We start from the raw sequence: 15,093 nt of genomic DNA on the forward strand, positions 1-15,093 counted from the left end.
AAGAACAAATACGTTTTTACTTCCAAGGATTATACAGGTCATATTTAATGCGCTGCAAAGCCTTTGGCGAGACTGATTTTGAAACTGCGCGATGGCAATTTCGCGCTGTCTGGCTAACGGTTGCCTAATTATTTTAGTTTTTCTCAGTTCTCGCAGTTTGTGTGCAGTTGACAGGTTCATTACAAGCTTTTCAAGATATTCCTGAATTTTTACAACTGAAGACGCATCAGCGCATTGAGATGACAAAGGCCATTTAACGCGCTTTAGGAGTTGAAAATCATTGGAATGAAAAATGAATTATAATTCAATGAATAAACCAATTTAAATAAAGTCTGGCACTAAATTAAGCTTTTATGTGAATACATTTTAATGTAATCTAAATACACAGCCGTAATTTGGTTCAGAATCAAGCATATTCGTCAACAGACTGTGTTTAGCCTTTACCTACGGCTTATTTCCAGTGAAATATGTAAGGGTTTGGCTCTCTTTAACAATACCTTCATTATGACTTTGATGTATGGAAATATATACTGTTTCAAAAGAGTTGGAATAAAAAAATATGTTTATTATGAGTAGAAAATTTCATTTTTAAACGAGGCAGAAAGTTGTGTGTGTGTTGAGCCTGATCAATATAAATATTTTTATGTTCTGTGGAATGATAGTGGAATTTAAGATGGCGTTTTGGTACGGTATTCCATGCATAGGCTGTACCTCGCCTCTACAAGTCACAGTGAAATGTTTAAAATTACAAAATTACGACCGATCTTTTGCAAGCATGATTTGAAGCGGTATGAAGGTTTTAATTTATTGGATGGCTTGAAAATACCAGTTATTCTGAGTTTTCATGCATTTTTCTTTACTAGTTCAGGTGAAAACGCTGGTCTACAGTAGGCACACTGTTACATCGCACTCTTTGTTTATGAAAAAATGTGGTTTTGCCTGAATGCCAACTGTGAATTATTTATTCTCTCGCCACTTCAAATATTTCAGCTCCCTGCCGTATCGATGTATAGCCGGAAGCTTGAATTGTGACAACTCGATGCATGCTTCATTATGCATAAAAGATTAACTTTGAAAAAACATAGTTGTTGTTTTGGAAATTCATTAATATTTTTTAAGTTTTATTTTAATTAATTAAGAATTATTCTTACTTTACTGTGAAGACATTTTTTTATACAGTCTTAAAAGCTCATTTGATTTTTGATATGTGAAAAAAATTGGGCAATAGTTTTCAAAAGCTGATAAGATGACCGAACTTTTGAGTGTGATGTGAAATGCAATTGCATTTAGGTAACCATTTAACATTTAAAATAATCTCATTTTAGGAATCCATCTTTGGCCAAAAATTCGTAGTGGTGAAACATTTAATTTATTGATTTATCTTTTGAAAATTGAAATTATATTTTGCAGTTTGCGTGATTTGAGTGAAGTACTGCACTAAGTAATTATTTGAATTCATGAAACACCTCTCCCATTACGCCTCTTTATGGAGGGGAAATGTGTGACTGAAAACATCTAAAGAAGTTTCAGTTATTGATTCATGGTGTGGAAACATCGGACATATTAAATAAAACTCCTAGTTATCCTCAATCTTGATCGTACCTTTGAGTACGTAGTAATGATATGAATTCAATGAACTGATAAGGAAAGAAAGTGTGGTAATAAAATAACTCACCTCTATCACGCCATTCCTCGACTTCGTAATCGCCTCTTGCAGCTCCATTTTTCATAGTGTCTGATTTCCTATGGTTATCCCAAATCCGGATATTCTTCCCTTTTCCTTTCGCTGTAAAAAATATTAATGAATGTTAGTTTGAGAGATGACAGTAAAAAAATGAATAGAGACAGTGGAAGCATTAGGAAAGATGCATCCAAATGAAAATATGCTTCAATTTAAGTATCACAATGCAATATTATTTAATATAAGTTGAATTAAACTTTAGTATTAGTACGTTACTTGCTAGTTACCTCCTTCATACTCTCTTCCGATACAGAATATAAGCATTAATTTTGTGTACTCCGCTAATACATAGTCATTCTTACACTTTTTATTTTAAGGAGAGAGTGTAATTTCTGTTTTTTTGTCACCGAACACGACCAAGTAAAATTTTATCGAATTTTTGATTTTTTTTCGTATTTGGGTTGGGAAATACCCGAGTGCTTATATTTTAACTTGACAAGTAATTTAATAAACAAGGGAGAAATCGTACGAAAATTGATATTTGCCTTGCCATGGCGTTAAAATCCCTTGTGATTTAAATTTCATTAGCAAACCGTTGATCGGAAAAACTGGCTGAAATGATATATATGTGTATGCGCAAACGTAGCCAACAGAGTGCAGCTAAAATAATGACAATTTACGGAATTTGAGCCTGGTATTTTAATTAGGAAATCATGGCATTGGTGGGCTCTTAATTAAACTGCAACCTTGAAGTACTGGATAGGTTATTGCTAACCACCGCGGGGGAGTTCCATATGGGTTTAGATTGGACTAAATATGCATCTTAGTATTAATTTTGAATAGGGATAACTTCAATATAATTTGCATAATATGAGAGTTGAATGAGAGAGAACTCGCCTACAATTCAGTATTCACTCACGTTAGTGGCAAAAGCAGCTGTATCAGGGCGATATGCTGACGAATAGCGCATGTAATCTATCCTATTTGATTTATTAGAACAAGCACGATATTATTACTATTAACAGTTTGGCATGCTTGAAATAATCATTAAATGAAAAGGTGTTGAGCGCCAGAAAAGGGTTTTACGTTCAGAAAAGGTGTGTCACCATAAGCCTTTGAATTATTCGTTACTTGGATCGAGAAATATTTAGAGCGACTTTTTCGACTCTTGGAAGGTAACTTTTTGTAACGGAACTGTTCATGGTTACTACGCTATTCATTCTCTCATATTGAGATTGGCCAAAGTCCCTCAAGTACACCCGCCTCTGCCGATTGAAGTCGTTGGGCCTCATTATTTTTTAAGCAACAGTTTGTGTTGTTATTTTGTTTTTATTTGCGGTAATTAGGTTAATGGATTGATTTTGAGAATAAACTAGATAGTAATACACTGAAAAGCTTGAGATGTTTTGTAAATAGTAATAGTTTCTTAGTCAGTATCAATTCTGACTTAATTATTTTGCATGAGATGGAAGATAACGTTTTTAAATTAAAAAAAATTACATTTGGAATGCAAAAGGAAGCCGAGCGCTTGAATTCTTCAAGCGAGAATTCGATAGGTAAAGAGTCACGTTATTGTCACGTGACTTCGAGTATTGCGTTCATATGCGGTTAGAATAGCGAAAAAGTAGCTAAAAATGTTCTAAAGAAGGATTTGACAGAGACCATGCCCATTTAATGATAACAATGCATGACGTTGCGCTAGAAATTATTCCGTAGATGAGGATAAAAGCGTCAAAAGATCTTTGTGAAATGAATCATTTTCATAATGCAGAGCTATTGAAAAATATATGACTGATGAAAATTTTCTATTATTCATCGTTCATATTCGTACGAATTTTATTGTAAAAGCTATACACCAATTTATTTGGTCATATTTTGCGGAAAAATCAATGCCGTACTTCGTAATTTAACAATTGCGCATAACCTTAGTTACGATAATATAATGTGTATGAAAGGGAAAGTCGTTATTCAGATCGTTATATTTGAGCGTTTTTATAAACTCGCTTAGTTGTTTCTCACCTTGTCCGGGTCAAATTTTGCAACTCAATTTTAACCCACTTTCCGATTAGCTATCAAGCTGAAATTTTCAGTATAACTCAGAAACAGATGCCAATACAATATTCCAACACTTCCGTTATGATTTTAGCTGAATCTCGATTGTTATCCAGAATGTAAAATTAAATATGAATATTAGTTTAAAAAATTACCACCAAAATCCAATGGGAGCGCTGCGATCATTTGAGAAAACGAGAATGATAGTCGTCATCCGAGGTCCTTCGGTCAAAACCTTTACACTTAACAACACAGCTTTATGAAACTACAAAACGCAGTGAGCTACAGTTAGTCACATTTTAATTGACGTTAAATATAAATTGAGGGCTATAGTTTAACATTCGTCCAACGTTTTTCGTTGCATTTGAAGCAACTTATGTGTAAACAACGTTAGGCTCATAGAAAACTTATTGCATTCCTATTAGTTCGCGATAAAAACGCAGTATTTTTATTAGATTATATTTTTATTTTGTATTATTATTATTTACATTACTTTTAATTGGAAATCAATATCGATATAAATCGAGATTGATGACAGTTATAAAATAAAAATAAATATTCTGACGTTACAAAGTGGGCGTGCCCACTACAGTATGTCTTTATTACTTTAGATATGGCCTCCTTTGAGCACATTCGTGGAATGCGGTTGAGGAGGAGGGGGTCAACTTTTGGGGGTGGGGTGAAAACTGCCGGTAGAGAGACGTCAAGGGAGGCGAGATGAGGAATGGGAGGATTGGAGGGTGGGAGGTTGTAGCAAAAGTGGTGGATATCATCCTCAAAAATGGGAGTGGGATGGGGAACGTGACGTTTAGAGGAAGGGGAGTTGTGGGGCGCTGGAGTTTGGTAGGTGCCGGGCGAAGTTGAGGAGGCATTTGGTCTTGAGGGCAGAAGGCGGGTTCGCTTTCGCCCGGCATTGGGAAAACTCGTGGGCCACCCGAGCCCTCGTATGTATGTGAGTAACGGGTTCGGATGATCCAGGTAGGTTGAGAAACTTTTTCCCTCAACCCCTCCCCTCTGCTCTCTTCCAACCGAAAAGCTTCTCCTCAAGGGGTCTACCCGGCTGTGTTTTGTTTCCCTTCACGCCAAACTCTACTTTTTTTCTCCTCCTCCTCCTCTTCTTTTGGCTCTTCCCTTCCCAGCTGGATGTGAAGGTTTTTGGGGAAAAGGTGGAGGATATCCTTCTCCATTTTCTTCCATATTTCTTACATTTTTTCTCCTCCCTTCCTCCCCTTACTTGCTCCCTCTTAGGGAGGGAGGTGTTAGTGGTATGGGATATGGAGGTGATCGGGAGGTCACTGGGGAGGAGAGTGTAGGTTTTTTGGAATGGGTCAAAAGTTTTTATCCCCCTCGCGCCAAAGAGGATGATTGGGGTTATGAGGGTGGAGATTTAGGGGGTGTCCGCCACCGTGTGAGGGAGAAGGAAAAGGGTTGTGGGCATGGTGCAGTAAAGCGAAGACAAAGATGGTGCCTAAGAAGGAAAGTGGCGTAATGTTGTCGCGTGCACGTGGACCCTTATGACGGAGGACTGATTTTAGAATAAACCTTTCTTTTCAGACATTTCAGACAAGGATAAAGCTATTATACACTAATTAAAACGTGTTCAGAGGATGGAAAACATTCTGAAATTCACAAGTTTTAGCTACTATTGTACACTTGGTACTTAGAGTATTAATATTTCTCATACCCACCTTGAGATAATTCCATCATTTGCGGTTACGTAAAGTCTTTATGCCAAGGTATGGTATTTGGAGGACGCGACCGACAGCTATAATACATTTCAGTAAACGATGCATAGTGGGCAAAAATCGAAAAAAGCTGGCCAAAACTCGCAGTAGCCTTAATTATAGATAGATTAATGAAAAGTTTTGCATATTGAGTATTTTGAATATGTGAAGAAACTTATTTAGGATGATTTATTCCACAATATTGTTTAGGAGGGCGATGAAAATAAAAAAATTAAAGATACGTTATGCGGGAATGATATTTGCCAGGAGCAAGTCGAAATATTTTATACGGTAATATAAAACTAGAACTTCTTCCACTGATAAAAACATTACAGCTACCAAATGGCTGCGAAAAGGGTAAATGATGATTGAAAACTTTTAACGGGTGTTTAAAATTGAAATTTTAGTAGTTGAAGTGAAATAATATAAAAAATACCATAAATAATTATGTTGTTGCTAATTGCTGAAAAACAATGGCTTAAACTCCTTTTCTGAGCCTGAGGTTGAAGACTCCTCATCTTTCAAAATATTTTCTTCTATCACCAGAAGATTTTTCACGCCCCCTGGTAATTTTTTACTTTACGGTGAACCCCCGCAGAACAAGAAATATAAAGAGCTGATATAAGCAGAAGCCTAAGGAAAAGGCCATGGCTAGCGGAAATCCTAGACATTTTACTGGTATGCTTCTCACGATATCTTCTTATATCCTTGTGCCGGGCTTCCAGTGCATCTTCCCAAGAGAAAGAATGGCTAGTTTCATCATTCCGGCTCCGTGTATTAAAAATTTGTGAATAGTTGGTGGCGTGTGATGCCATGGATAAAGTTTTTCGTACAGTTTAACTGTTTTAAGACAGTAAAATGAGAAAATGTCATTTACTAGAAATCCAGCCGGAAAAAATCTCAAAATTACTGAGAATTGGGTAATAAGTCGTACAAAATTCCTAGAAAAGGATTTGGCATTGCACTCTAATAATAATTTTTAAAGCTTTATAGTATCTAATAAATTTATACTAGCGTTGTATATTCCCCAATAGAACAATATTTACGTTTTGTCCGCACACCAGGGTAACAAACATTGAGGTATTTTGCAAAAAATGGAGGTTTGGACTTCGTGATTTTTTTTGCCACTTTTTGAAGAATAATATACATGCAACAAAGATAAATAAATAACAATGAGTTAACGTATTTGGGTATCTAGGCATTCTAGTACAATACTATTCAACTTTTGGATCAGTACAAAATGGTAAAAAAATTGGGTTTGCCCAGCTTTTTTCGATTTCCGCCTACTGTGCGATGGAATTCGCTTAACGCACGGTCCTTCGGAATGGATTAATAACATGCTGTAAAATTAAAACTTAGCTGGCATGCTAATGTTCTCATGGAAGCTTACGTAGCCGTGCCTTCCTCGATTTTTGGAGCGGGAATGTCTATTTAAAAAAAAAAATCGGTTGCCGTCGATGGAAGGATATTACCTGGGAGCTAAAATTTCTATTTATTATCTTTGCCAATTTTTAAAGTTGTCAGAAGTGTTGAATTGATCTTAATGTCACCATTTATCGGCCGCAGTTATTGTGTGCAGGGGACCCAGTCCCTTTCTTTCTGTGAGTTGTCGGAAAGGAAGTGACTTTCTACTACCCATGCTCCACAGGGAGTCGAGTTTTTCAATGCGGCTTCGAATGGGACGCTCGCTCAGACATGTAATCGGAATCCATCAAAAGAATTCGGTAGATATAAGGGAGATATATGTTATGACCAAAAATACTTTTTTCTCATTCACCTATTTTATCGTAGATTAAAATAAATATCTTCGTGAGTTCCTTCCCTGTTTTCGGCAGTTGATGACGACATAAGACATAAGTATTAGTAACTCGTTCAGGGGGAAAATTTATTGAGGGAAGGAATCGCTCACAATAGTACTAACAAGAACTAACCTCACGCGGCCCATCACAATACCGAGGAGTAGCTGGGAAGCAGCGATCTGGTTCATGGGGAGGTCGTGACGTCTTTAACTTATCTGCGACAGGGTTAAGGATGTCGATCATTCGCCACGAGTAGTCAAAAGGTAGACGACGGATTGAATAAATAAATGAAATGGGTCTCTATATTTTTTAAACTCTATTACAAATTATTGGATCAAATGGATCGACCAAGTAATGAGAAAGTCCTAAGAAGAGTAGGAGGGAAGAGAAGCCTTATGAAAACCTTGATAAGAATTCGGAAAAACCTTCAAAGCCACAGCTTGAGACATGATGGCCTGATGAAGACGATCCTTGATGGACAAGTATATGGCAAGAACGGAAAAGGAAGACCTCAAATAAAATATATGGAACAGCTGAAGAAGGATGTGGAAGACAGGATATGGGTTGGTGAGAAAAGACTAGCTGATAGGAGAATTGAGTGGAGAGCTGGGGCAAAGTAATCATGGAATTGTTGACCAGAGATGATGATGATCGCAATTAACTACTATGTACATTGGGCGAACTATCCAATTCAATTTCTGCACTGAGATGCTTTCGAAAAAGGCAATTCGGGCTTCCAGCCGGGCAAAATGGCAGAATGGAGGGAGACCACCCGGCTGGAAGCCCGAATAGCCTTTTTCGAATATGTTCGCCGGGAAAGCATCAGATCTTAATTCACTGAGATGCTTTGTTGGCTGTTCTGCACACCATATACTCACTTACTTTTCTTTTATACCTCCGATGCATTTCACACCAAAGGCTCTGCGTATTTGAATAAGTAAGCTTTCACGAGAACTGCGCTATTTACATGTTTGATATACAGCACTACTTCCTTTTTTGATGGAAAAAATCCTTCCTAATCTGGAGTATTGGGAATGAACATTCAGAAATAGTTTTGTCTGTTGGTAGTGTTTGGGGAAACTGTGATTTGCAGAAGAAATCAGAAGACACCACGTCCTTTTTTAAAATTGTATTTCATGTTTCATTTGCCGAATTCGAACGCAATGGACACTCTATATTTCAGAGAGCACTCAGTGTCCACTTGGTGCGTCCACACCGATCCCTAACCATATTAGCTTCGTTTGTTTTTGATCTTTAATATCCCCATGTAAGTTCTTTCCGGTAGCGTACATATGAAGCCTGTTTGTCAATATTAATTTTCTCTGAAAGCATACAGAATCATTTCTCTTATGTGAAGATCCTGCGCTCAGAATAAACATCCCCTGAAAAGCTCCGCTGGAAGTAATATAACTATTCTTCGTCATAGGAATGTATTACCTTCCATTTGCTAAGATTCGTTCTTGTGGTGTTTATTTTTTAAACCAATTCGTTACTAATATATGCCATCGATACCTGAAGGTGCTTCTAGCTGTTAACATATTAAGTATTAATAGAGGTGCTGATGATAGGAATAGAGACTATAATTCTAAGGAAGAAAGCGATCACGTGTAGTAACCGATTTTGGTATGAGATTTTTCGGGTGATTGTAGGATTCATATAACGTTTTTGTTTACATCCAAATGCAAGGATACTTTTCGTTTGCTAACTTCATGCCCTGTGGCAATACTTAGCTGACGATGTGAATTCCAATACTGCAAGCTGGGGTTCAGGGTTTTACTGCAGTAAGTATAAGGTTAGTATAAATTTACGAATGAAATGTACGTGAACCGGGAATACAGCATTTATACATTCATCGCATCTACGATGCTATTTGACATTTAAATCAACTGATAAATAATGACCTTAGATTATTTCCGGAAATATAATGATCCCTGGCTAAATTCTTGTCATAGATTAAATTTTTATTATGATAATTCATGAGCAATTGAAGGAATACTGTAGCTATACCGCTACATGAAAAGTTGACTTCAGTGGTCCTCTGAAAAGTTTCCCCGACATCTGACAACTGACACTACTGGAGCATGTTCAGCGCTTCGCTTTATTTGTAAATTCGATTCCATTGGTCGCATTCAAAAAGCCGTTTGATAAAATTATAAACGATTATCAATGTTTGTATGAGCATTTTAATTGTCTTTATCGATGTTTTAGGTCTATATCGTGCAGAAGATATATAAGGTCACATATTAGTAATAAAGTAATTTTAATTTAGAAATCTACTTTAGCGAGACTGCATGAAATTATGCTTGATACTTAGATTCGTCTACAACAATTTTTAAACGCAAAATTTACCTATAGTGATCCATTTGATAATACGTCCGGTGCCAAATCATACCAAATAGGGTATGATTTGGTACCGGACCGGACAAAACCTTCAATGCGTGATTTGCTTTAATTTAATTGGTATTTTTCAAAAGAATTTTGTACCTTCAACATTTATATTATCGGTCATCGACCTATGTTCATTTATATACGTATGTTTGTAGTGTATATTTTCTGGTTGCTCGGATATTACATTTCGAGTAGGTTATCTGATCGTCTGTGGCCCAGTATCTCTCCGTTTCCCTTTTTATCGGAAACTTGTTTGTATCCTTCCAATTCTTTTAGAACTCTTTTTCTTACGGCATCATGTGTCATGCATAATGCTTTCACTTTTATTTCGTCCAACAAATTCGTTTTATTTATGTAAGATCTATGTATGCTCAAAATATTTCAAAAGGCCATCAACAGACATTAAAGCGATGCCTCTCGTTTAGCTGAATGTCACTGTTGGGTTTAGCATTAATTGAATTGTTTCCTTATTTTGATTCGCGTCGAGGACACCTCTTAATATTTTAAATTTAGAAGGATAATAAAATCGAGGCAAAAAAGACCAATCAAACTAGAAGTTCTCCAACGGAATTGAATGGAAAATTTCCGCGAGGTCGCTTAATGAATTTTTGACCTTTTCCTGAGCTGCTTATACTTAACGAACCTTCTCTGCATTGGCCGGCAATAGTCTGGCATCGATTGAGTGGAAGTCATTTATTGCTCAATTTGCTAGAGCCATATTATCAGTGAGTTGATTCGATCTGTTTAGTATCTTTTCCGGTATATTTTCCTCTATCAGGAATTGTATAATGAACGAGTGCAGATTGCTTAACTACGATGAAGGTTAATGTGACGTTCTTATCACATAAATTTGTCGCTTTCTATGGCTCTAATTTGGAGATTGCTAACGTCAAACCTGACCGTGAAATTCTTTATAGTAATTCAGTGTTGGTAAAGTTGTACTTGTTTGATTAGTCCTACCCATGTGGACTTCAAACATACACCCTAATTTTACAAATATCGCTTCAAATGTGATAATGATCTCATTTATCACCTATTAAGATGTCCATTTTTGTACGTTTATTTCGTTTCTGTGGTGAGTGCATCGTTAAAAACGGCATGAACTGTAGCGTCGTGTGACGAGCAGAAGTTAAATTACATGTATTTATGCGAATTGGTGCTTGCGCTCACACCTGCGTTGAATAGTTTCACAGTAAGTGATTCGTATTAAACCATGCACGTTCATGTGAAAGGCTGTTATTCTGCTGTTCGTGGTGGCTACTGTTGGTTGCTATTATCGATCGGTTTTCTCATAAATTCCTTTTTTCTCTTCTCTTTCGATTCCTTTCACTCTACAAGAAGGCAACTTCTACTGAACGCAGTCAGGCGCATAGGCGCAAAAATACCTAAATGGCGTGTTTAGATGCAATCATTTTCGTAGCGTTTCTATAGACATATTTCAACGCTTGGATGATATATTTAACTATTTAATGTGGGTTCAGGCATAGTTTCCGCCATTAATTAGGTGACATTCTAGCTAGGCACTGTTTTTTTTTGTACAGTTGTATGTCACTGTAAGCTGACATTCCTTATTCTATTTCCATAGCTATGGTAGTGGAAACTTAACGCTTTTTTATAATAGCCTTTCAAACCAAGGAAAAGCAAGCCTTTTAAATGCAATATGTTCCTATGCCTTTCACTTTCTTTCATCACCGCGAAGCAGTATGTCAACTACTTCATCTATGTATGCATGCGCGTGGCCTTGACTTTCATTATATATAAGCTGCTGATACTGATGCAATTATAATAAAACTACAGAAACGATGAGTTCAACTTCTTTTTCAAATTCGGAAGTGAAGTATTTTCGTTTCGTATTCTCCTCGGTGTATCGAAAATCAACTAATTCTTTCCGTTGCCCAACATTGCCACAGTATTTTTTTTACCGTTTTTAGTACTCGCAGAAATGAGTTTTCATAACTTCTGTTCTATATCACTTATATAGGTAGGTTTATGATCGTCATCTCTACAGTAATGGGCTAGTTATCTCAAAGTACATTTCATATCCTCCGAAAATGCCTCCCTGGATCGCGTTTCCTCTATCGTCTTCAGGGTACCTCCAAAATGAATCTTTATATATCATGCATAATGCGTTTAATTTAAATGTTAATACCTTTGTGTCTGAAAAGTACTTTCTTTCTATGATCTCTTTCTATAATCTTATTATTTCTTGAAAATAAACGGCAGACGTTCAAAATATTATGATTTTACTTTAAATTATTGTAGTGAATATAACGCCGCATTTAACCGACCACCATTTATATAGGCTTAGATTGCTTGAACAATTGAGAATGAATGTCTTGAAGAGCGAAAGGGAGAATATAATACTGGAGCCCCACTATATTTCCAGGTCCGATAGAAGCGATAAATTAAAAGAGATTTTTGCCGAACGGATAGATATGCGAATTTATTTTTCTCCCAAACCAAAAAGGACTTTTATAAATGCCAGTTGTTGGTAATTTAGTTTGAGCATTTTTTTATGAGCAAATGGCTGGTCCTAACCCCCCTTGCCTCAGTCGGCGGCTTGCAGGGAAGTATGTAGATGTAGATGTGTATGCAAATATTTGCGTTTAAATTTAATTGGTAGATTCGGTACTTCAACCTATATTGGTTTCCGCGGCGTAGTCTATGATAAACGTTTAGAATTCCGGGTTTTCCAGCCGCTTTCGTTGGCATAGTGAGACAACAGTTTAGAAAGCCATCCAACTTTTATTTTTAGATCGAAGGTGAGAAGCGCTGCCTTGTACATGGATTGCTAAACATATTTCCACAGATTGGCTTTTATTCCCTCCGACACGTTGCCAATTGGGTTGCCTTTTCCACAGTTAAATTTTCCAATCTGAAAAATTTCTGTAGACAGATTTTTTCAGGCTTAATCTTGTGGAATCCTAAAAAAATTAATAAATTTCCCGTAACTTTTAAATTTATAACTTACTATTTCTAATCCAAACGATTTTATCTGGTCTTTCTTCGATTGGCTTTTATTTTCCAATGCCTTTGTCAACAGACCGAATATGAAAAGAAAAAATATTGAATCAAATGGAAGAGGAGCTTTTAGCCTCTTCAAAATCAATAATGACTAGAGATCCCGGAATCCTGTACTCATCACGCAGCAGTTTTGGCATTTACTTCGTTTCTTAATGGAAATGTTTTTCGCGAGGATGCTTGGTAGACGGTGTCGAAGAGTGTCTATTGTATGTCACGAGAGGCGACTCAACCCCTTTCTCAAATCTCCCTTCCCGCCCCTCCCTTGCCTCCGATCTCATACATACCAGGGTCACACTCCTCCCGGGGGTACCTTACCCTGTGCGTGCTTCCCATGGTCGTCGCAGGGATTTTCGGCGCCCGCCTGTGCGAAGATGGGGTGATTATAAGGGTGCAGAGGATTTCCAGAGGGTTGTCGAGGTGGTAAGATGGAGGGCTATGGTGTTTTTTTTTAGTATCGTTGCAGGGAACCTGTGTCCTCTCGTAGGTGGGCTGGTTTTTAGGATAGAAGGAATCAGCGTATTCACCAGTAATGCAGAAGTACGAGGACCTAATACTCCTCAAAGGTTTATTAAGCGTCTATGGTGGTTAAGTAATCAATATTTTTAATAAAGGTATATGTTTATGCCTTAGTACAGGAATACCCAAACTAATGCCAGCGGGCCACATCCGGACCGCCAAACAGACCCCTGTGTGTTAAGTTACAATTCTTACAATTGGCTCATCTAATCTGGAACCTGATTTTAATGAAATTTTGAAGTCAAAACGACGGTATGATTCGTCACCTTAATTTGGTTACATAAAACTAAAGGTATCTATTTAGCATATCCTGATTTTTTCCAACAGGATATTTTAAAACTTTTTCCATGTTTATACTCTAATTTTTGAGTAAATTAAATTACTGGTACTGATTTATTTTTTATTCCTTCGCCCTGCAAAAATTTGTGAGAAATATATTATGTGGCCCTTGCATTGAAAACTTTTGAGACCTGCCTTTTTACATTAATCATGCGCGATAGGGAACTCTTAATGAACAATTTAAAAAATTTTCTTTAGATATCGGGAATCACAGTTTATTTTAACATAAGTACAGTAATATAAGATTAATTGGCGATATCTCAACAGTTATTGTACCTTCAAGCTTGAAAGCTTGTTTTCTTCTTCTATGTTTTTAATAAATCTGCCTTGGCTTCAAAGTTATCATATGATTTTCATCGGAGATCTCAGTTTAAATACACCCGCAAGTAATACATGCTAAACATAGTCTTCGAAATATCCAGTAGTTCATACTTATTTGCCTTAACTATGTGGAATAGGATTGAATTTGTTGCATGAATCGAACAGCCTTCAGTTAAATTCAATATTTGATAAAATACGTTAGTGTACCGTAAATTATACATCTGAGTTTTTAAAAATCATTTCCTGATCTAAATGTGTTTCCAAGTGCTGAACGCTGCTTATATCGTATTCGATACCTTCTGCAAGATTTAAAATTTTTTAAGCGGATTTAATATTTTTCTGTTCTATGTCTGTAGAGGAATGAGGCAAACGCGAATTTTCTGCGGGAAATACACTTCCAGGTCTGAAGAGGATAGTGAATCTTGGATTTCTTCCGGGAACTGGTGGCTATAATACTGAGTAGGAAGCCTACATATTTCCTTTATCGTCTTGAAGTTCAGTGCAAATGATTAGGCTTGGTCTCTAAAATTTCTCTGACCCGCTCTTCTCTCATTCCATCATTGGGAATATTTCTTCAATTAGACCTGCGTGAGCATCGAGGAATTTCCCGTCATCCTGAAACAATGCGCTATTTGTGAACTACTCCTTTGCGAGGGTAAGCGTGCTGGAATAGAATCTGAAATACAAGGGGAGAAAATCAACGGTGTAAAGGCGAATATGATTTTTGGGGTGGGAATTTCTCTTGAAGAGCGTAGATTCGGCAAGGATTTTTCTTTTAAGTGATTCTGCAAGGGCCTTTGCCTATAGAATCCTTTTAAGAATTTATAATTAACTTCGAAGTTCCAAGTCATCCGAAAACAGTTCACATGTCAAATAAATGGTTTGCGAGTTCACTTCGTGGAATAGTGGCATGATGGAAGTCATGATTAAAAAAATAACTTTGATATACTCCACACCGTATTTATAAAAATATATAAAAAAAATTCCATTTTTACCTCTTAATATTGAAGTGAAATGGTCAAAACCTGTAGAGTTATTTAAATAAATAGTGTGTGGAGAATAACAAAGTATTCTTGTATTTATCAGATCACATGTCGCTCAGTGAGGTTGCATGCACATGTCGGAGTTGATACATCGGTATTTGCATGCTATCTCAAGCGGGGGTCTGTTGGATTCGATTACATAGAATGCACTTTGAATCTTCACGCAAATATCGCATGAGAAGTAGAAAGGAATGCCTCATTCACAT

General features: G+C 36.8%; 1 protein-coding gene across 1 annotated transcript in view; it reads right to left on the reverse strand.

Moving 5' to 3' along the window:
- The window catches only part of LOC124166851 (neurotrimin-like), a 495,488-nt gene that overhangs the window by 9,523 nt on the left and 470,872 nt on the right, over positions 1-15,093 (reverse strand). Inside the window, exon 10 of the mRNA XM_046544557.1 lies at positions 1,676-1,786. Within this exon, the coding sequence (XP_046400513.1) occupies positions 1,676-1,786 (111 nt within the window). The remainder of the gene's footprint in view (positions 1-1,675; positions 1,787-15,093) is intronic.

This window comes from Ischnura elegans, chromosome 10, assembly GCF_921293095.1.
Source record: "Ischnura elegans chromosome 10, ioIscEleg1.1, whole genome shotgun sequence".
NCBI classification, from domain to species: Eukaryota; Metazoa; Arthropoda; class Insecta; order Odonata; family Coenagrionidae; genus Ischnura; species Ischnura elegans.